We start from the raw sequence: 21,912 nt of genomic DNA, 5'->3' as shown, positions 1-21,912 counted from the left end.
TAATCTCTAGACTGAGATACAGTCAGGCCTAGTCATTCGCGATAGTTAGGTTACAGACACAGGCGCGATAAGCGAATTTTCACGAGTAAATACTACACTTTGTTTCTTTGCTAAGTGTTTATTGAGGCTTTATAATCCAGCACCACAGTGCTTAAAACTATAAAATATTGTTCATTGGCAACATGAATGAAACTTCGGTTAATTTTATGTGATTCAACTAGACAGTACAAGTAAATAAAATATGAGAGAAGCATTCCAAATAAAACTATTTGAATTAATATGCTAATTGGAAAATGGTAGATCAAGTAATATATAATTGTTTCTGTACTAAAATATGAAATATTTGTTTTTGCCGTTAATAGTTTATATATGACATATCTTTTGATGTTGTTACTGTTTTTAGAATGATTTATTGTTAATTTGTTCTCATCATAACCTTATTTCCTTAACTCACTGGGCTATATTTCCCTATTGGAGCCCTTGGTCTTATAGCATCTTGCTTTTCCAACTAGGGTTGTAGCTTGGCTAGTAATAATAATAATAATAATAATAGCATGCCTTAATAATAAGGGAGTTATTTAATCCGAAAATTGGGGTTGATGATGGACAAGGCAGGGTTGATCAGCTGATTTGAATGTAAACAATGCATAAGATTATAATGCACTATGTTTTTAATCATAAATACGATACTAAATTACATGCATTATTATTGGATACAGTTATGTGAAACACAAGTGAGAGAGAAGGACAAAACAATATGACAAAGAGATGAAACAGGGGGAGGCGGTAGGGAAGTTCCTTCTCCTTGCATATTACCTCCGCCAAATCTACGCTAATTCAAATAAATTAGCAAAATCAATGAATTTGGGAAAAGCGAAAAGAAGGAATGAAAAATAGGAATGGGAATACTGTATGTGGAATGAGGGATAAGAAAGGGTTTAAGAATGATTAGTGAAGGACAATAATAATGTGAAGGAGATATCATACTAATATGTATGATAGGTTATATCAGTGAGGTAATTCTGTGAAAGTGAATGGTCATATCAGTTGGATAATATCGTGAAAGTGAATACAGTATTGGTTGACGACTGTCTACGAAGATTTGATCAGCTGATGTGAATTTAAACAATGCATGAGATTATAATTTGCTATTTGTTCCAACACAGAGTACTTATCTAGAACTACTTTCTTAGGAGTTACTGGTAACTCTTCCCAACCGACCAGAATTTTGTGTAGTTTACCCTATTCCCGTTTTCTATGGGGGCAACCTCAGGCGGAGTGATACGCGCCCTGAGGCGACCCAGGGTCGGAAAGTGTGCTAGCTCAGGTCGTGCTCCTCAGTAAGTTTCTGGTCGCGACGTGATTACCATCTTGCCGCGTTCTCTCTTACCCAGTGCGACTCTTTGTGTCCCCCGACCCTTTGTGTCTACCACGCGGTTCCCACGTGTCCATATTCTTATCCTTTCTTCTGTGTCCCTGTGTCTCTTGGTGTCTTAGTGTTGCGTTATGGAGCATCCCCGCCGTTGCCCTGGGCCTGTGGCCGGGAAGTCTTGTGGGGCTTTCCTTTCCAAGCCCGAGGTTGACCCCCACTCGCTGTGTTCGTCATGTAGGGGCAAGGTGTGCTCCCCTACCACCACGTGTTCGGAGTGCGAGTCCTGGAGCGAGATCCAGTGGGTCCTTTACGGCACGAAGAAGAAGAAAGCGGCCAAGAAGTCGCCCAAGAAAGCCAATGTGTCTTCTTCATTGGTGTCGCCAGATGCCTCGTTGGAACGGGGCTCCCTTCCATCTTCCCCTACCCAGAGTAGGGGACGAGGTAAGTCCGTTGCGGGGAAGCGGCCCATTGCACTTCCCCAGGAGTCTGAATTGTCTGTGGGGGAAGATTCTGGTGTTATTCAGGCATGTGAGGGGCCTGAGGGAGGTGCGGGAGTGTGTTCGGGAGACGAGGTCCTGGTGCCCGCAGGGCCCGTCTCTACTGAAGACCCTATGTTGGGGAAGTCGGGTGCTACCTCTTCCCCAGCATCATGGGTATGTGTTTCAGGTGCTTCAGCCACCAGGGGAGACGCCGAGAAAGAAAGCTCGTCTAATTCGGACCCCGCCGTTTGGGATCCCCCTAGGACGCCCTTCAGGTCACCCTTTAGACTAGAGGAGTTTGATCATTGGTTCGCCCGTAAGAAGGTGCCTCGTTCTCCCCCATCGCCCTCGTCAACGCTCCCGCCCGTCTTTCTTCAGCCTGCGACACCAGAGATTCGACATGGAGTTCCCCATGCTGCGTTGGACGTCTCAGGCGATTCGGCAGATTCCCTCTCCGCCTCCTCGTCCTCGGATTCATCGTTGTCGGAGGACGGAACCAAGTCCACGAAGAGGAAGCGGGAGAGGTCCCGGAAGAAGAAGTAGTCCCGCTCCCATTCCAGACAAAGCAAGGAGGAGTCCAGACCCTCCAAGAAGAAGGCTAAACGGAGTACAGTAGATCGAAGGAGTGGGTAAATATCACGGTACCCCGGAGCGAGTTGTTTAATGTTACCACAGCCGGCCGCTTCCAGTTGGCTCCCTAGAGCTTCATCTCCACCGTCTAGCCCCTCCTTCTCCTCCTACAGACCAGAGTCCCGTCAAGGGAGGTCGAACCAAGTCCCCCGTGACGCACCTAAGTCCACGAAGGCCTCCGCTACATCAACCCTACGGAGGGAGGTGCTCCACCAGATGCCAAGGTGCCGCGGGCACCTTGGCGGACTTCAATAAGCACCAAGGGCGCCCGGCGGCCCGGGATAATCCTACTGACACGAGAAACCCCGGCAGGGCAGGGTAATCCCATGACGGATACCTTCGCCTCTGCGGGTCCGCCTGTGCCACGGGCAGGCCCGTCCAACGTTACCCCCCCCCCCCCACCGTCACCGAAGATACTCGTACAGAGGGACTGGTGACGGAGGCCCTGGTAGAAGGAGGAGAGTGCTCTTCGGATGACATCTCCTATCGGAAGGTATTGGCCCTCATAAGACTGCACTATCGGCTAGATGAGCCCAAGCCCGCGGCGGAACAGACATGGCTCTCCGGACTCAGTAGGCTTGTGGAGAATCCTGTGCAGCAGAAGCCCTCCTTAGCTCTACCCCTAGCTCCTGATGTCAAGCTTGGTATGGAGCACATAGATAAGTTCTTGGCCGGCCTGGCAGACGCCCCTAGGAGCCAAAGTTCCTCGAAGCTGCTCCCTGGGCTAAGGACGCAGAAGAGGTTCTACGTGCCAGAAGGTCGTCGTGGAGGGCCCCGCGCAGTGGAGTCAGCAATTACCACGTTGAACCAGGGTGCCGCTGAAGACAGGGCGTCCACGGCCCCAGTGTGCTTTTCCCCTACGGAGACTTCCATGATGGAGGACATGGCTCAAGATTTGGTTTATGTGTCCTCCTGGTTAGACTGGTGGGCCTGCACTTTGGTAGGTTTTCAGTCATCACATGATCTCTCCCTCCCAGAGAACCAGTCCTTATTGAAGGAGTTGATCAGCTCAGGGGGCAAAGCCCTAAAGTTTTTGTCATATCAATCTCTCTCCCAGGCCACCAATTGGGTCCTGCGGAAGAGGGATACAGTCCTCAGCAAGTTAGTGAGGAAACTCCCCGACCGGGAAGCGAGGAAGTTGAGGAATGCCTCGGTGTGGGACGAGTCGATCTTCCCCCTCAAGCTAGTGGAAGAGACGATGGAGAGGGTGAGGAAAATGAAGGACGTGGGAGAGCATAGGCCTCCCCCCATGAGACGACCAGCGCACAGGAGACCCTCTGTGGACGTCCCTCATTCATCCCGTGCATCTCCTACCCAACCTAGAAGAGAGGCTCCTTCGGCCCCTTGGCTCCAAGCAACACAGCCCCCCTGTAGGGGTAACATGACCCCTCAGTCGGCCTTTAGACTGTCCTTTGGCAACTCAAGGAAAGGTCGGTCCGGCCGCTTCTCCAGAAGGAGATAGTAGGAGAGGCCCCCTACTCCTACAGGAGCCTCAAGTAGGGGGATGCCTCAAACACTCTTTGCAAGCATGGCGGGATTACGGTGCGGATCCCTGGACAGTGACAGTCCTGAGGGAAGGTTACAGACTACCCTTCCTAGCAGAACCTCCCCCTCTCATTCCGGCCCTACAGGCCGAGTGGTTGATACCCAAGGACCCCTTGAAACGGGCGGCGTTGCAAGAACAGGTGTCGTCCATGATCTCCACGGGAGCGTTGGAACCAGTCGAGGATCCCGGCCCGGGGTTCTACAGCAGGCTCTTCCTGGTGGAGAAGACAACAGTGGGGTGGAGGCCAGTAATAGACCTGTCGGCCCTCAACAAGTTTGTGGTAAAAACCGACTTCAAGATGGACACTGCGAGGACAGTGGTGGCCGCCTTGAGGGAAGGGGACTTCATGATGTCCCTGGATCTCAAGGACATTTACTTTCAAATCCCCGTTCACCCCTCCAGCAGGAAGTTTCTCAGGATAAAGTGGGATACCCAAGTCCTGCAATTCAAGACCCTTGGCTTCGGACTGTCGACAGCCCCTCAAGTGTTTACAAGAGTTTTCACGACGGTCTCCGTATGGGCACACGAGCAGGGCATTCGTCTGATCCGATACCCGGACGATTGGTTGCTTCTTTCAGCCTCAAGGGAAGAACTGAGGGAGCAAGGCGTGAAGTTGCTCCGTCTCTGCAAAGAATTGGGTATCACAGTCAACTTAGAAAAGTCCCAGTTGATTCCCACCACCAGGATGACCTACTTGGGGATTGTCCTGGACACCCGCTTAGGTAGAGCCTTCCCCTCATTGGAGAGGTTGGAAAACCTGGAGCGAGTTCTGCAACCCTTCCTGACGGACCAACCCAGGAGGGCCAAGGATTGGTAGAAGTTGCTAGGCCACCTAGTGTCGTTAGAGAAGTTAGTACCACAGGGGAGACTCAAACTCCGGGCAGTGCAATGGAACCTGAAGGAACACTGGACCCAAGGAAGAAATCCCCACAAGGTGGTTCCGGTCTCCTCAGAAGCGAAGGTAGTCCTACAGGGGTGGGACGACAGAATGAACACCGAGAAGGGGATGCCCTTCGCACCCGACCCTCCGGAGGTGCTGTTGTTCACGGACACATTGAAGGAAGGTTGGGGGCTCACCTACTCGACAAGTCGACAAAAGGAAAATGGTCCCGCGTGGAAACAACGCGACACATAAACATTCTAGAGATGATGGCCGTGCTGAGGGCAAGTCAAGAATTCGTTCACCTCCTCCGGGGGAACACCGTGGCGTTGATGTGCGACAACGCCACGGTAGTAGCCTACGTAAAGAAGCAAGGGGGTCTAAAGTCGAAGGAGCTATGCGCGCTATCAACGGAACTACTAGAATGGGCTACAAAAGAAGGGATCAAATTCACAGCAAGGTTCATCCCAGGAATGAAGAATGTCCTGGCAGACGGCCTCAGCAGAGTAGGCCAGGTGATAGGCTAAGAGTGGACTCTACACCCGGGAGTAGCTCGAGCAGTCATACTGAAGTGGGGCTCTCCGGTAGTGGACCTTTTCGCCACACGTCTGAACGCCTAGCTCCCCGTGTTCTGTTCTCCAGTCCCAGATCCGTCAGCGGCGTTCGAGGACGCCTTCCAACACCCTTGGGGCAGCCTCGATGTGTATGCCTTCCCTCCCTTCGGGATGATCAGGCAAGTCCTCAACAGAGTGAGAGCAACGGCCAACCTCCAGATGACTTTGGTTGCGCCTTGGTAGCCGGAGAGGGAGTGGTTCGCAGACCTAAAAGAACTAGCTCTTCTTCCTCCTTGGCCGCTTCCAGACAGGCCAGACCTCCTCCGTCAGTCCCACTTCCAGAGGTTTCCCGAAATCCCTCGGTCCCTCTGCCTTCACGCGTGGAGGTTATCGAGCGGCTCCTGAAGAAGGATGGGTACTCATCGAGGACCGCGGCGAGGATGTCTTGAGGGCTTCGATTCATGACATAGCGGACTTCCTGGTGTACCTCAGAGACGATGTGGGCACTTACATTCCAGCCATAAAAGGGGTACGTGCAGCATTAGGTCAGGTCTTCCTCCTAAAAGGCATTGATTTAGGAGCCTCCCGACACATCTCAAAGCTCATCAGGAGTTTTGAGCAGTCATGTCCCCCACAAGAGGTGAGGGTACCGCAGTGGGACCTAGCTAGAGTACTCAAAGCCCTGTCAGAACCGCCCTTCGAGCCCCTTAAGGACATCCTGGATAAGGAACTCACCCTCAAAACAGTCTTCCTGTTGGCCCTGGCTTCGGCAAAGAGAGTTAGCGAGTTACACGGACTATCGTATGAGGTCTCACACTCATAGGGGTGGCGTGAGGCTTCGTTTAAGTTCGTCCCTAGTTTTGTGGCCAAAACACAGAACCCGGCTTGTTGGGATCCTCGGATTGAGGGTTTTTCGGTGCCAGCGATCCCTCGGTCAGACAACCCTAAAGACTTGCTCTTATGTCCGGTCAGAGCAGTAAGGAAATACCTGGAAAGCACATCCAAGCTCCATCCTGAGATCAAGAGTTTATTCGTTTCGACGGGACGTGTGAAGAAGCCAGTCTCCAAGAATTCAATCTCCTTCTGGCTACGCCAAGTGATCAAGAGGGCTTACGACGTCTCAGGAACCCCTCTCTCAGGCAAACCAAGGCCTCATGATATTAGGGGTCTTAGCACCTCCCTAGCGTTTGAAAAGAACATGGCCGTGAGCCAAATCCTGAAGGCGGGCACCTGGTCCAGACAGTCCACGTTCACGGACCACTACCTGAAGGACTGTTCAAGGAAATCCTTGGACGGGTTCGCCCTTGGTCCGGTCATTTCAGCCCTTCAAAAGATTTAAGGTCATGGCCCCAGGGAAACCGGGGGCGGTAAGCCCAAGAGACAAACGTTCATCCCTTACCTTTCCCCTTAACATCCTTCCCCTGGCCCTTAATTCCCTGCGTAGAAGTGACTCAAAAGACCTTAGCGGCCATGAGATACGTCTTCATTAAGGAATACGTCTCGGAAGTGTTTTGTACAGAGGTAAGCCACGTAGACACTAAGATAGTTTTTTGGGTAGTTTCCCCTATTTTCGTACAGTTTTCTAGTAGTGGTCGTTGGAACCTAGTCTCCTATCTAGGTTCCTTTCCCCCTTGTGCTTCCAACCTTCGATCCCTAGTTCCTGCAGGACACTCCCACCTCCTAAAGTTTAAGCCTCCTAAGAAAGTAGTTCTAGGTAAGTACTGTGTGTTGGAACAAATCACAAATTTTTAAGTAATTTGTATTTTTCCTATCATACTTACCTAGAACTTCTTTTGGGTTATGGCCCACCCATCCTTCCCCGAGGGCCCTGCAGGGCTGAGGAGAACCTTTCCGACGAAACTTACTGAGGAGCACGACCTGAGCTAGCACGCTTTCCGACCCCGGGTCGCCTCAGGGCGCGTATCACTCCGCCTGAGTTTGCCCCCATAGAAAACGGGAATAGGGTAAACTACACAAAATTCTGGTTGGTTGGGAAGAGTTACCAGTAACTCCTAAGAAAGTAGTTCTAGGTAAGTATGTTAGGAAAAATACAAATTATTTAAAAATTTGTGCTGTTTTTAATTAAAAATACGACACTAAAATGTGAATATTACATGCATTATTATTGGATACAGTTAAATGAAACACCAATTTAATCAAAATCTGGTTTATTTCAAATATAACTAATTTTTTACCACAGTAAATGGATACACGCTGTACAGAGAGAACTAGGACCAGTTGGGTGTAGAAATAGGTAGTGGCGTGCAATGCTCCCAGTATAAAAGGTGCACAAGCTATTTGAAATCATCCCCCAGCTTGAATTTTATCGCAGATTTTATGAGAATTTTTATTTAATATGTATTGCATTGTTCTTGGTCATCCCAATGCTGTTGCCAAGTATTAGAATTCAAATTCTTAATGTTGGGTAAACAATCATCACAAGAAGTTTTTTTCCTTTTTCTTCTTGGCTGCAAAAAACCAAAACCGCGAAGCAAGAATCCTGATTAACGAGGTCTGATTGTACTTTCAACTGATTGATGGTCATCCATGGTCATATTTTTTGGGTACAGAGATGTACTTGCTCTTAGGATCAGATAGGTGGTGGAATAATGTTAAAGTAGTAGTGGAAGGGGATGCTGTGTATCATAACTCCTTCATCCACGGTGTGGTATCCCTTAAGGACTTGGACTTTTGAGGGAGACCATTGCCATACCTTAGGGACAGTCATGCCAATTGGCTCGAGTTTAAGGAAGGTCCAGGCTTTCTCAAAAATCCCAGCAAGCACCATCGCCACAGGCTTTTGTCTTCAGAAAGGACAAAATGGGTTAGACCCTGCTCCAACTGTTCTTGCCCCCTTACAAGCTGAGTCTAGGAGGGAGAAAGGAGGGGGGTGGGTGGCATTGTTAAGGCAAGTCCCCCTACTGTCAGTAAGGGGATACCTTGCCTTGCACATTACCTGCCTCTTCCATCCAATTCTATTCCATACCAATCTTCCAGGTTCTATCCCTGAATATGCAACAGAGGTAGAGCAATTCTCTGAATGTCTTGTACATTTTTCAGTCTTCTCCCTTCTGCTCTTCACGAATCATCGCAGGGACGGAGCACGAGTCCGTACTCCTCTTCGGAAAATTGGGACTTCTCAGGCGACATTCAGTTGGAACTTTAGTTTTCATACTCAGCCTCCATAGAAGAGGACTTCTTGCTTATGGTAATTCGAAGGACTTCTAGTCCATGCAAGCCATCAGTCACTCTGAAAAATCCTTTTCTATTCCTCAGACTCAAACACAAGTGTTCAACTGAATGTTTATATTTGGCCACTTGGATTGACCTCTTCAAAGTGTTTCTAGGATGGCATCAAGACTATGCCTCGCTTTTATTATGATCTGAGAATTGTGATTGGAGAGTGATCTCTTGCTCTAATATCGCTTTTATTATGATCTGAGAATTGTGATTGGAGAGTGATTTCATGCTCTAGTAAAGGCCGAACACTTGGGATTGCTGAGCGACTGGGAAATTTTTTTGTACTTGAATCAGCATTCTCAGAGAGGTAACACACAAGTTCTTGATTAGTAGGAAGGCAAAGGAAAATTTTATTCTATCGACCCCTTCCGGGGTATGAGAATTACAAACTAACAAAAATATACATATGAATATAAAAAGATATCTGTAGATCACAATTGGATCTATGTACAGTACATATATATTTAGCAAGTACATAAAAAGGTTTACTAACAAAGAAATTTGTAAATGAATTCTTTATACAGGCAATAAAAGATAAAAAGACATAAGATAAGTAACTTATTAAAATAATAAAAAGAACAGTGTAAGGTTGATAAACTTTGCAAGTTTTTTCAATTCTTGAGTACCACTTGTATTGAGGGTAGATTGAATTTAAAAGTGTTAGGTCTTCTGCAACAATGTGGCTATACTTACCTCTTATTTCTCAAATCGGAGGACAAAATAAAACATAATGATAATCATCCCCAACCTCATTGCTGTTACATAGTCTGCACGGGTGTTGATTTTCCTACCCAGAATCTCCTATTAGTTATTACCGGAAGTTTGTGGACACCACAGCTATATTTACTAAGAGCAATTCTTTCTGGTATATCTAAATCAATAATATACTTTTCTTGGCCTAAGAAATATATTTCTTTCTGCTTCTGCCTGCCAGTGTTCTCTCTCTATATCTTTTGAGTTTCATTTCTAAGTTATTTATTATCCATGTGTGAGGAAATTTTTGGGATGTTCCCATTCATTTGACATGTCACAACCAAGGATAGTTTTGATTTTATGGTTCCAACTCACAGAATTTCAAGAAAATGATAAACATTTGACAATTAAGACTCCTTTGAATATTCCAATTTTGAATCTGCCATGCAGTTTGGTTGTTCACTCAGCTGATTTTTAATGAACTAATTGTGAAATACTGTACTTAATATGGTCTAGTTTGTCGTAACCCTATATTTCACAACCATAAGTCAAAATTGGTACAATTAGCACATCAAATAGATCACAGTTGATATCAGTTGATAATTCAAGTTTGTTTATTTTTTTTTTTTTACATTTAATTACCATACTAAATAATGCAATATGGACTTCCATGACTTGCTTGTTAAAGCTATTAACAAGCAAGGCTATTTACCCTTACAATTGAATGTAGTACCAAGGTATACATATTAAGTACACATGGCAGCAAGGAAGACCTGATTGAAAGGGGAAGAGTGAGTTTGATCTCTTCTACCTCCTTATATTCTCTTTGGGAGTGAGTAATGGATCTCGCTTGCTGTCAGTTCCCTATGGTTTGGTTAGGTGGATCCGTAGGCCAGGTGAGGGTGAGCATTGCTCCTACTTTCATCATGCCTGTTGTGATAGGATGGATGCTCTGACCCTTTGAAAGCTGCCCTCCATGTCCTGGAGGGAGTATTGGCTATCTTCCATTGACCAGTACCTTCAGGGTTGTTTGAACCATTGTAAGCTCAATATGAGTCTTCTCCTTGGATTGGATGCAAGTGAACGGTCTTTGCCGAGATTCAACACTAATTGGCGAAGGGGAGAAGATTCGCACACATTTCACGTTCCTACCTTGAATAAGAGGAGCATCTTTGCCTTGAAAGTTGCTCTTCTCTGTCAGGAGGGGGTAACAGAACTTACCTGCAGACTGTTTACTTCGGGGTCCATCAAGTGGAGTGTGAGCCTGGTGTGACAGTTACCACTGTGGCATTTGCTGTATGAGAGAGGTTCCACATGCACCATAGGCCAGGTAACAGTAGAGTATACATTGCCTGTCAAGACACCCCTTCCTCTGGGAGGGAGTGACGGAGCTCACCTAGTGACCGTTTCTACAGGTAGCAGGTAACGGTCCCTCCAGGGATTGAGTACTTGCGCTGTCCATGTAGAGTAAATTGTGTTCATCCATCTTCCTGGTCCCTTCCACACTCAGGGTAGGGGTCTAGTTGAGTTTTGCATTGTTCTGCTAGCTCTCAGATAGGTCCCGAAAGAGGGAGAATTTTGATGGGATTGTAAAGAACATGTCTCCACCTAAAGTACTTTTCAGCAGATCAGATTTTGCCTGCCTCTGCCGAAGTACCACCATCTCCTTGGGTGACCGGTCCTTGCTCAAAGGAAGCTTTGAGCAGTCTTGCCTATCATGGGACTTAGGTCACTGGCGTACTTGCCTACTGCCAAATTGAGGAGGACATCATGGGGATATTTTCCCTCAAAGCTCTGTCTTCAATGCATCGGCAAGTGTGGGAAAGTTTCAGGCTCTTTATGATGTTAAACTTTTGTGGGATTGAGATTCTGACATCATCTTTGCCTTGCTGGCATGTGACGAAGAACCAGTACCAGTTGGTCTCGAACACCAGTTCGTGACTTTTCAATCCTGGTGCCATGTTAGGGCACTGCATTGCATCAATTTGCATGAGAACATTGCAGACTTCTCATTAACCCCAGCAGGAACAAGAATTGAGTGTCAAGACACTCTTCCTTCTGGCATGGTGAGGCTGTTAGCCTGCAGTTGTGGCTTTGGTAAATGCACACCTTTGCCATCTCAAATAAGAGCTCATAAGCCTAATCTTGTTAGTAACCTTTGTTCACCCGTCGGCATAATCTGAGCTGAAGGTATGTTGATTAAGGACTGCATAGTTGAAAGAACCTGCTTCTGCCATTAAGGCCAGACCATCTACAATGAAAAGAAGGAAGTTGGGTCTGAAAGTGTCAGACCACCTTTTTTGCTGTACCGAACGGATATTACTCCAGAGCCTTGGTCACCTTTTCCTTGATTCTGAGGTGGCTTCTCAGTAGTAGTGTAGCACTCACAGAACTGTCATGGAACTTACATTGTTTCCTATCTAAGGTATCACATTTAGCTTAAGTATTGGCGAGGGGTAGAATGACTTGTTTGTTTACCTTTCTTGTTTGTCTGGAAGGAATGCAGCAGCCACAACTGTTATACACTTGACTAATGTCTGATGATGGCAAGTTACACCACAGAGCACTTTTCTTACAAACTCCATCTGGCAGAAGCAACGTGCCTCCTCCTAACGAGGGGGAGGATGGGTTGGTGTCTTACCCAACAATATTCTTGTTGTGCATGGTTTGACATTGCCCACTCCATCTCCCTGATAGGTAGATAGGTTTTATTGGTCTTAGTATTACCTTCTTTTAAAGCCATTACTGGCTGAGACCCTGACAGTTTCTGCATCCTTATGATTACCTTTTAGGAGGCTGTTGGAGCCACCTTCCTTGTTCCCGTATGGGACCAGGATAGATGACATGTCCAAGGAAGAAAAATACCATCTTTTTTTTATTATGGGGACTTGCTCCCACAAATGAGTGTCTCCCTATTTTAAAGGATGAAAGTTTTGTATGCAAGTAGGAACAAATAATAAATTGTAAAAGCAATTATATTTATCTTAGCTATACAAATTGTAAAACCAATTATAATTCTCTTAGCTATACAAACCAGAGTCCTTTAAATTAAATTTCTGATCTCAACCCTCTTCCTCTCAGTCCTAGGCCTCAGGACAAAAAGAGGCTAATCTGTGATAGGGAAGTGGGCAGAGCTTTCCCTTGTAACACGTGGTGTTAATCAGTTGCATTGTTAATAATTCAGTGGCTGTTCCAGCGTTGCTAGAGACATTTCCATATTTTAGAGCACGTGTGTATAGCTATGAAAATATTAATTCTACTTATCAAATTTTTTATTTTATACACCCATTAAATTCTGTAAGAAAATGATAAGTGAATTGTAGCACCATGAGTCATAGTTGTTTAGAATATTGGTGACATAATTAACTTCTTTCTTACACCAGATTAATGTAATTAAAGATTAATGACTAAATTGTAAAAGGCAATGTCATAAAAGCTCTAAATTGTAAAAGGCATTGTTATAAAAGCTTTGTAAGAATTAGTCATGCTTTTCAAAATTTAATAACTGTAATCTATTACTGTTCTGCACAGGGAAAGGAGTTGTGAATCCAGAGAACCAGATCGAGTTAGCTCGCCTTGCCGACTGTGCTATTGATATATATGCAATGACTGCCTGTCTGGGACGTGCATCTCGGTCATATTGCATTGGAGTAAAGAATGCAGACCATGAGGTAAGATAAATTCCTTTTTTAAATTGATGCAGGTTTTGTATCTCATTTTAAATTTGATAATTAGTTGACAAGAGGAACGAAAATAAACTTAAAAGGCATTAAAAAATAGAAACATATACATTGGTGTCAAAGAAATAGCTTAGCTGCTAGTCATGTATCATATTTTTATAAGAATAGCTGATGCATTTTCTGTCTCTGTATGACGTTACCAAGCTTGACTGCATTGCAAAATTCCTCCTTCATTGAAGCTTTTTAAATTTCATAGTCATTTTAAGCTTCCATTGATACAAATAACTTTTATAGTCTCTTGTAATGTTTTAAAAAAATAGCTAGTGGTTTACTTATAAAATGTTTTTACCCATAAATTGAAAAGCTTATGTAAGATCATTTATGATGACAAAACTATTGGTGCTATTTTCTTGAATAGTATATGAATTTGTTTATATTCTTTTTCTGGATTGGTATGTAAACATTGTCAGTAAAATTCTTCTCAAGTAGTATTTGGAGTTAAAAGACTGCAGGGATGCTGTAATTATCATAAAAAGACTATTACTAGCAGTGTATCAATGTTAACATGTTTTATGACTTTCCTACTAAAATTTTGTCACATTTTTGGGTAGTACAGTATTGAAGACTTGAAAGAGCTATAATAATTGGCCTTCAAAGTTTTTCAACAAGATTACTTTGTAATTATTAGTCTTGTAAGGCATACAAGAAGAATTTACTCTCAAGAAAATGGACAGCCAACCAGAAAATGCCAAAAGAGAACAAATGAAAACTACAAGATAGAAAGCAACACATCTTTTATTGAAGGACCATTGCAAAAGTGTCTTTTTAAGTACTGTCTGCAGTGCGTGACTCAAGCCTTGGAAAGGTACTGAAGAGTTATTGGTTACACGTGTTAACTCGAAACGTTCGACGACATCTAAGCAAGGTTGCTTTACTGGGAGGAGGTGTAATTATAATAAAGTAGTTTAACGAGATCGCTAATTATTGTACTCTAAAAATTTTGCCATAAGGCTCATTCTTAGATGAGATTGAGGCTGGATTAAAATGTGAAAGAAATGACATTTGCGTGAAGAGGCTAAGGTGACAGTCAATTTGGGAGACACAAGCAAAATATTAGATAGAAAATAACGCAAGATGTGCCCAAAGGCATACTGAAAACACTTGTGCATTATTTTTTTTAAAAGGTGATTAACAATAGTTTGTTCCAACATGGAGTACTTACCTCTTACTACTTTCTTAGGAGTATCTGGGATCTCCTCCCAACCGACCAGAGTTTTGTGTAGTCTACCCTATACCCATTTTCTATGAGGGTTAACCTCAAGAGGAGTGATACGCGCCCTGAGGCTAACCCTAGAGCATGCTTGATCAGGTCTCGACCTCCAGTAAGTTCTCTGGTCGCGTCGCGATATCATCTCGCCGCTCTCCTTAATCCCAGTGTGACTTTGTGTCCCCGACCCCTTTGTGTCTCACGCGGTTCCTTTGTGCTTTTCCCTTTGCTTTCCCTGTGCGTTCTTGTGTCTCGTAGTGCTTCCTACTTTGTTATGGAGCATACCCGCCGTTGTCCTGGGCCTATGGCTGGTAAATCATGGTGAGCGTTTCTGTCAAAACCCGAAGTAGACCCATACTCCTTGTGTCCTGGTGCAAGCAGGGCACGTCTCCTCTGATGACCCTATGTGGGGGAAAAATGTTCCTAAGTCTTCTCCAGCCTCCTGGGCTTGTTTTTCAGGAACTTCTGCAGCCGAAGGTACCGCTGAGAAGGAACACTCGCTGACATCAGACCCCCTCGCGTGGGTACCCCCGAAGACACCCTTCAGGTCCCCGCTGAGAATGGAAGAGGGCTTCGGTTCCTGGTCCCCCACTGAAGAGCGTCCGCGCTCCCCTCCAGCGCCATCTGCTACGTTTCCGGACGTCTTCCTACAGGCCCCGCCGCCGGTCGAGCGTCGAGGGATCCCTCCTATGTCTTCGTGTGAGTCGGGTCTACAAGTCGTCGGGTTCGTCAGTCGAGGCTTTTTCCTGCTCCTCGGAGGACGAAGCCCGGAGAAAACACAGAAGACATCGAGAGAAGTCCCGCAGGGGGCACTCCCGTTCGCGCTCCCGCTCCACGTCTCGCCACGGGAGAAGACGTTCCGAATCCCCCAGAAGGAAATGGAGGAGAAGTGGCTCCCCAGACGAGGAGTGGGTGGTTATACCTCGCAGCAGACTGTTAGAGTTAGCAACGGTCCCTCGCAGCAGACTGTTAGAGTTAGCAACGGTCCCAGGCCTGTTCTCCGGAGAGATACTCTTCCAGTAGCAGATTCGACCGACGGAGGGAGTCGTCGTTCCAGGTCCCAGCAGACAGGCATAAGTTCGCGAAGGTTCCGGCTCCATCCGCCCAGCGGAGAGAGTCGCCCCTTCGGTCTGGCAGCCGTGTCCAGACCTCCAAGACATCCCTGAGCCGTCAGGATCGTGAAGGACGGCTCCCCTCGTCGAGTAGACCCGCAGACATGTGGTCCTCCGTGAGGAAGGATAGACCGAGGACGGAGGCCTCCGTCTCGACGGCTATGCCCGTTTTTCAACCAGAACCCCAGGAGATGGAGAGGACCAAGGCCTTGGCTTCTCCCCGTACGGAGACCTCTGATGGAGGTGCCCCGTCGCATGCAGCAGTTCGTCCTGCGGAGGAGCTGGACGATCAGGGGGAGGGCTCAGCAGCGGAGGTACCAGCCTATCGCAGAGTGATAGGCCTCATCCGGAGACACCACAGGCTAGACGAGCCCGAGCCCTCCTTTGAGGAATTCTGGCGGTCCAGTCTCAACAGACTGGTGGATGCCCCCATCCAGCAGAGACCCTCCCTGGTCCTTCCGCTAGCTAGGGATGTGAAGCTAGGTAGAGCCCACATAGACAAGATTGTGGCCAACCACGCCGAGGCTCCCAAGAACCAGAGTTCCTCCAAACTACTACAGGGCCTGAAGTCCCAGAGCAAGTTTTACCTTCCGGAGGGCCACCGTGCAGGCGCATGTACCCTGGAGCCTGCACTCGCCGGTTTGGGACAAGGAGCTGCGGAAGATAGAGCCTCGTCAGCACCAATCTGTTTTTCTCCTGCGGAAGCCACCATGATGGAGGAGATTGCGAAGGACCTGGTGAACGTCTCCTCCTGGCTGGATTGGTGGGCTTCTACCCTGGTGGGCGTCCAGGCATCGTACGACCTCACAGTCCCAGAAAATCAGGCCTTACTCAAGGAGCTGATTAGCTCGGGAGGTAAGGCCCTGAAGTTTCTCTCAAACCAGTCACTAGCACAGGCTGCCAACTGGGTCCTACGGAGGAGGGACACAGTCCTTAATAAGATAACCAGACGGCTCCCCGACAGAGAGGCGAGGTCCATGTGAAGCCTAACCCTGTGGGATGACTCGATTTTCCCCCTGAAGGCAGCTGAGGAGTCGATTGAAAGGGTCAGAAAACTCAAGGACCAGGGCAATCCCAAACCTCCCCCAGTGAGGAGACCCGCGCACAGAAGGTCGACCTCAGATTCCTCTGCCATCTCGGGCTACTCCTAGCCAGACCAGGAGAGACACCCCTACTACGGCCTGGTCACAGTCCTCTCAGCCCTCCCGTAGGGGAGCAGCCTCAGCTCAATCCTCCTATAGGCCTTCGCATGCAGCTTCCAGAAGAGGGCGTTCAGGCCGCGCCTCGAGGAGAAGATAGGGAGGGAGGCCCCCTACTCCTGCTGAAGCCTCAGGTGGGGGGATGCCTCAAACACTCTTGGCAAGCATGGAAAGACCATGGAGCAGACCCGTGGACTGTGGCAGTCCTGAAGGAAGGGTACAGGTTACCCTTCCTAGCAGAACCCCCACCTCTGATACCAGATCAGCAGGCAGGGTGGCTAGCCCCCAAGGACCCCTTGAAAAAGATAGCCCTACAGGAAGAAGTCTCAGAGATGTTGGCAAAAGGAGCGATGGAACCAGTCAAGGACCCTGGTCCGGGGTTCTACAGCAGGCTGTTCCTGGTGGAGAAGGCAACAGTGGGCTGGAGACCAGTCATAGACCTCTCAGCCCTCAACAAATTTGTGTGCAAGACCGAATTAAAGATGGACACTCCGAAGTCGGTCTTAGCGTCCTTGAGGGAAGGGGACTTCATGATGTCAGTAGACCTCAAGGACGCCTACTTCCAAATTCCAATTCATCCATCCACCTACGGGTGAAATGGGGTACCCAGACGTTGCAGTTCAAGACCCTCTGCTTCGGGCTGTCCACAGCCCCTCAGGTCTTCGCGAGGGTCTTCACGACGGTCTCAGCCTGGGCACACGAACAGGGCATTCGCCTGATTCGGTACCTAGACGAATGGATGTTACTTTCAGCCTCAGAGGAAGTACTGAGGGAACAAGGCACGAAGCTTCAGCGGTTCTGCAACGTCCTGGGTATCATCATCAACCTGAAGTCCCAGTTGATACCCTCCACCAGGATGACCTACCTCGGAATGGTTCTGGACTCCCGGTTGGCGAGAGCCTTCCCCTCCGCGGAGAGATTAGACAACCTAGACCGAGTCCTCCGCCCCTTCCTTCCTTGTCGGACCAGCCCAGGAGAGCGAAGGACTGGCAGAGACTGATAGAACACCTTGTGTCATTAGAGAAACTGGTCCCCCAGGGCAGGCTGAAGCTCAGAGAGGTTCAGTGGAATCTAAAGGAGAACTGGAACCAGAGGGACTTCCCCCCCCCCCACAAGGTGATCCCAGTGTTCCCGGAGACGAAGGAGGTCCTAGAGTGGTGGTGCGGCAGGTCGAACACCCTCAAGGCTCAAGGGAGTGCCCTTCGCAGCCGACCCTCCGGAGATGCACCTGTTCACGGACGCATCAAAGGAGGGGTGGGTGCCCATCTGCTCGTACGGTCAGCAAGAGGGACCTGGACGAACGAGGAGAAAGCCCAGCACATAAACGTGCTAGAGATGCGGGCAGTACGAAGTACGAAGGGCGTGCCTGGAGTTCATCCATCTACTCCGGGGGAACACCGTGGCGTTGATGTGCGACAACGCCACGGTAGTGGCCTACATAAAAAAACAAGGAGGACTAAGATCGAAGGAGTTGTGCGTCCTCACGTTGGAACTGCTGGAATGGGCCGAAGTAGAACAGATCGGGATCTCAGCAAGATTCATTCTAGGAAAAAGGAATGTCCTGGCTGACGGCCTCAGCTGGATGGGACAAGTAGTGGGGTCCGAATAGTCCCTGCACCCAGAAGTAGCCAAAACTATCATTCTAAAATGGGGGTTGCCGGTGATGGATCTCTTCGCAACCAGGTTGAACGCACAGCTCCCCGTGTTTTGTTCTCCTGTGCCAGACTCAAGAGCGGCGTTCAAGGATGCCTTCCAACATCCCTGGGACAACCTCGACATTTACGCCTTCCCCCCCTTCGGGATGCTCAGACAGGTCCTCAACAGAGTAAGAAGGGCGGACAACCTGTGGATGACTTTGGTAGCGCCCTGGTGGCCGGAGAGAGAATGGTTCCTGGATCTAAAAGAACTGGCATGACTTCCACCTTGGCCCCTTCCAGACAGGCCAGACCTTCTTCGGCAACCACATTTCCAAAGGCTTCACGAGAACCCTCGGTCCCTCCGTCTTCACGCGTGGAGGTTATCGAGCGTCTCCTGAGGAAAGAAGGCTATTTGTCGGGGACGGCAGCGAGGATGTCAGGCTACCTGAGACAATCATCGGCAGCAGTCTACCAAGCAAAATGGACCACCTTTACTAAGTGGTGCGCCTCTAAGTCTCGAAGAACACTATCTCCTTCTGGTTGAGGCAAGTGATCATCAGGGCCTACAGTAAAGGGGGTATCCCCCTGCCGGGAAAGCCCAGACCCCACGACATTAGGGGTCTGAGCACCACGTCAGCGTTCGAGAAGAATATGGCAGTGGGCCAAATCCTGAGAGCAGGCACCTGGGCTAACCAGTCTACCTTCACTGCTCATTACTTGAAGGACTATTCAAGAAAATCCCTGGACGGTTTCTCGATAGGTACCGTCGTTTCTGCACTCCAAACGGTTTAAAGGTCTAGCCCCAGTGATAACCACGGGTAGAAAGTACAAGAGATACAGGTTCGTTCCTTAACCCCCCTTGTTCTTCCTCCCCCCCTATTCCGCTTAAAATGGTCTCAGATAGGACTCTGACCCGGGATACAAGGACCCCTACTTTGGAAGGACATGGCTCCTAGGATTTCTTGCAGAGGTGAGTTACTTAGACACAAAGATGAGTTTTTTGTGTAGTTTCCCCTATTCTCATTTTTCCTTGGGGTCATCAAGACCTAGCCTCCTATCTAGGTCTTTGGATATATCTCAGCACGGTCTCAGAAGGTTTAAGGCCACTCCCACCTCCTAAAGTATAAGTCTCCTAAGAAAGTAGTTCGAGATAAGTACTCCGTGTTGGAACAAATCACAAATTTTTAAGTAATTTGTATTTTTCCTAACAGTACTTACCTCGAACTACTTTCGGGTAATGGCCCGCCCTTCCTTCCCCGAGTGCCTTATGGAATTCTTAGAAACCTAAAACTACCAAGAACTTACTGTAGGTCGAGACCTGAGCAAGCATGCTCTCTGACCCAGGGTTAGCCTCAGGGCGCGTATCACTCCACCTGAGGTTACCCCTCATAGAAAATGGGTGTAGGGTAGACTACACAAAACTCTGGTCGGTTGGGAAGAGATCCCAGATACTCCTAAGAAAGTAGTTCGAGGTAAGTACTGTTAGGAAAAATACAAATTTCTTAAAAATTTGTGATGTTAGAAGTAATGGAAATAGGTTCAGTTTCAGCTAGAAAATTGATCTCTTAAATTCGTATGAACAGGTACAGTATTGATTGTATGGTGATGTCTATATTATTTAATGGTAAGTTTGTAGAGCTTACGCACAATTAATATTTTCATTTACAACACTTTGCAGATGCTTTTAGCACTGACCTTCTGCCATGAAGCATCTAAGAGAGTCGGAGTTCTTGTGAAAGAAATAGAAGACGGTCCTCAACTCAACAATGACAGTTCTCACATAAAAATTGCCGATACAATTATTGGAAACAAAGGCTACGCAGCCGAACATCCACTAACGCGTGTATTTTGGTGAGCTTTTTGTACATTTTGGCACATCCACAAAGGCACTCTGATCAATGCAATTATATTAAGGATGTCCTCTAACTTAGTTATAGGATTTTAAGGTGCTCAAATTTATGTTCATTATTTTGTGACACTATTAATGAAATGTATATAATTTACCTATTACAAAAAAATAGTAAGTAATTTTAGCATTATTATTTAATACCAAAATCTTAATCGCCTTAAAATACTAGAACTATGTTATTTTACCTCTAGCCTAGGGAATTTAATATTCATAATGTACATATATGTATTAAAGTTTTCAAAAAGATATATATTTTTAATATCTCACCTGGCAATGTTATTTAAAGGTCTCTGCACAAGTTAGCGATGGCCATTATATTTTCCTAAATGATATTATTCTTCAGTTGCGGTATCATTTCTGAAAAGGAATAAGATCATAAAGAACAAAGTTTTTCGGTCCAGTGGTGTATTTACTAAAAAGCAGTATTTTTACCTTACAAAAAGGTTGTTTTCCCTTTTTCCTTAACTTTTATTTCTTATGAAATAACTGATGTGAATCGGTAGGTAATAATAGTATTTTGACTTGTATATTTGTCAGTATAATTGTACTGCCTTTGTGCTTTATTTTAATGATAAAATGTTTCCAATGGGTTTCAATAGTAATCAGAGGAATATTTATTTGTTTAATAATTACTGTTGATATTATAAAATTTTCTTTTACTCAAAAAGGTATAAAATATGTGAAGTATATATATATATGAATAACAGATTATGAGAAGTAAAGAATTTGTGTAGAATATGAGTAGTACATATATGATGAATAGATTTATAAGCATGTCAAAATTTTGAATAAAATTGAAGATTAATCATCATGGTTTCTTTAAAAGAATAAGTATAAACTCTCCTCCATAAGTGTCATTGCATATGCCTCTCCCTGTATATTCTGTACTGTACATGAAAAAGTCTACAAGTAGTATTTAAACAAGTTAAATTTTAAACATTATAATTTAATATTGAAATACAAATCTATTTCACTTGCATTCTTATGGGTAAAAATGGGAAATGTGCTAGAATTGGTTATTATGTATTGTACAATTAATTACAGTGGTACCTGGTTTTACAAGTTAATTTGTTCTGGGAGTTGGCTCACAAACTAAATATTTCCAACAAGAAATAAAGGCAATGCACTTGATGCATAAACATTCTACAGGTCCATAAATACGAGTGCTAAAAAGTTCCTGGTTATAAGGGTATCGTGGAAGGGCAGAGCTGTTACTTTTACAGGGGAGGTGGGACAACTATTTAAGTGATGATAGGCCAAAAAAAGCACATCTCTCTCTCTCAGCTTGACTTCTTTGTAGGAAACTTATGTATAACCCTTAACATGACAAATTTGGAAATAATTTCTATTAATCCTAGGTATACAAAACTGGAGCTATTTATGCAGAAGTATTTATTTCGGTGAAGCTGACACTAGCAGTTGAAGCTTTTGAGAGGTGTAATTACCCTCCGCTAGTTAGCAAGGGGGTAGTAGCTCATGCCAGTACTAGCGACTGATCGTCATTTTGCAATTGAAGCAGGACTTCTTGGGGGTAGGTGATGGCAAGACCAGTAGTGTATGTGTAAAGAGCTCCAGGTTTGTATAGCTAGGAAAAATAAAAATTATTTCCAAATTTGTCCTTTGTTCCAAACCAACATACAAACCTTCCGCTCTTTAAGTAGATAACTCGCCTTTAGGTGGAAGTCAGTCCTAAAACCAAGTGGCTGGAAGATTG

The 21,912-nt window shown here is 46.3% G+C and overlaps 1 protein-coding gene across 1 annotated transcript in view; it reads left to right on the top strand.

Annotated features, from left to right (window-relative positions):
* The window catches only part of LOC137642430 (complex I assembly factor ACAD9, mitochondrial-like), a 91,588-nt gene extending 71,144 nt beyond the window's left edge, over positions 1–20,444 (top strand). Inside the window, exons 11-12 of the mRNA XM_068374978.1 lie at positions 12,926–13,065; positions 19,968–20,444. Of these exons, the coding sequence (XP_068231079.1) occupies positions 12,926–13,065; positions 19,968–20,144 (317 nt within the window). The 3' untranslated portion in view covers positions 20,145–20,444. The remainder of the gene's footprint in view (positions 1–12,925; positions 13,066–19,967) is intronic.
* The last annotated feature ends 1,468 nt before the right edge of the window (positions 20,445–21,912 follow it).

The sequence above is a fragment of the Palaemon carinicauda genome, chromosome 6 (assembly GCF_036898095.1).
Source record: "Palaemon carinicauda isolate YSFRI2023 chromosome 6, ASM3689809v2, whole genome shotgun sequence".
Taxonomy (NCBI): Eukaryota; Metazoa; Arthropoda; class Malacostraca; order Decapoda; family Palaemonidae; genus Palaemon; species Palaemon carinicauda.
Note: the sequence above shows the minus strand (reverse complement) of the source record. Positions and strands in the feature narration are given on the sequence as shown.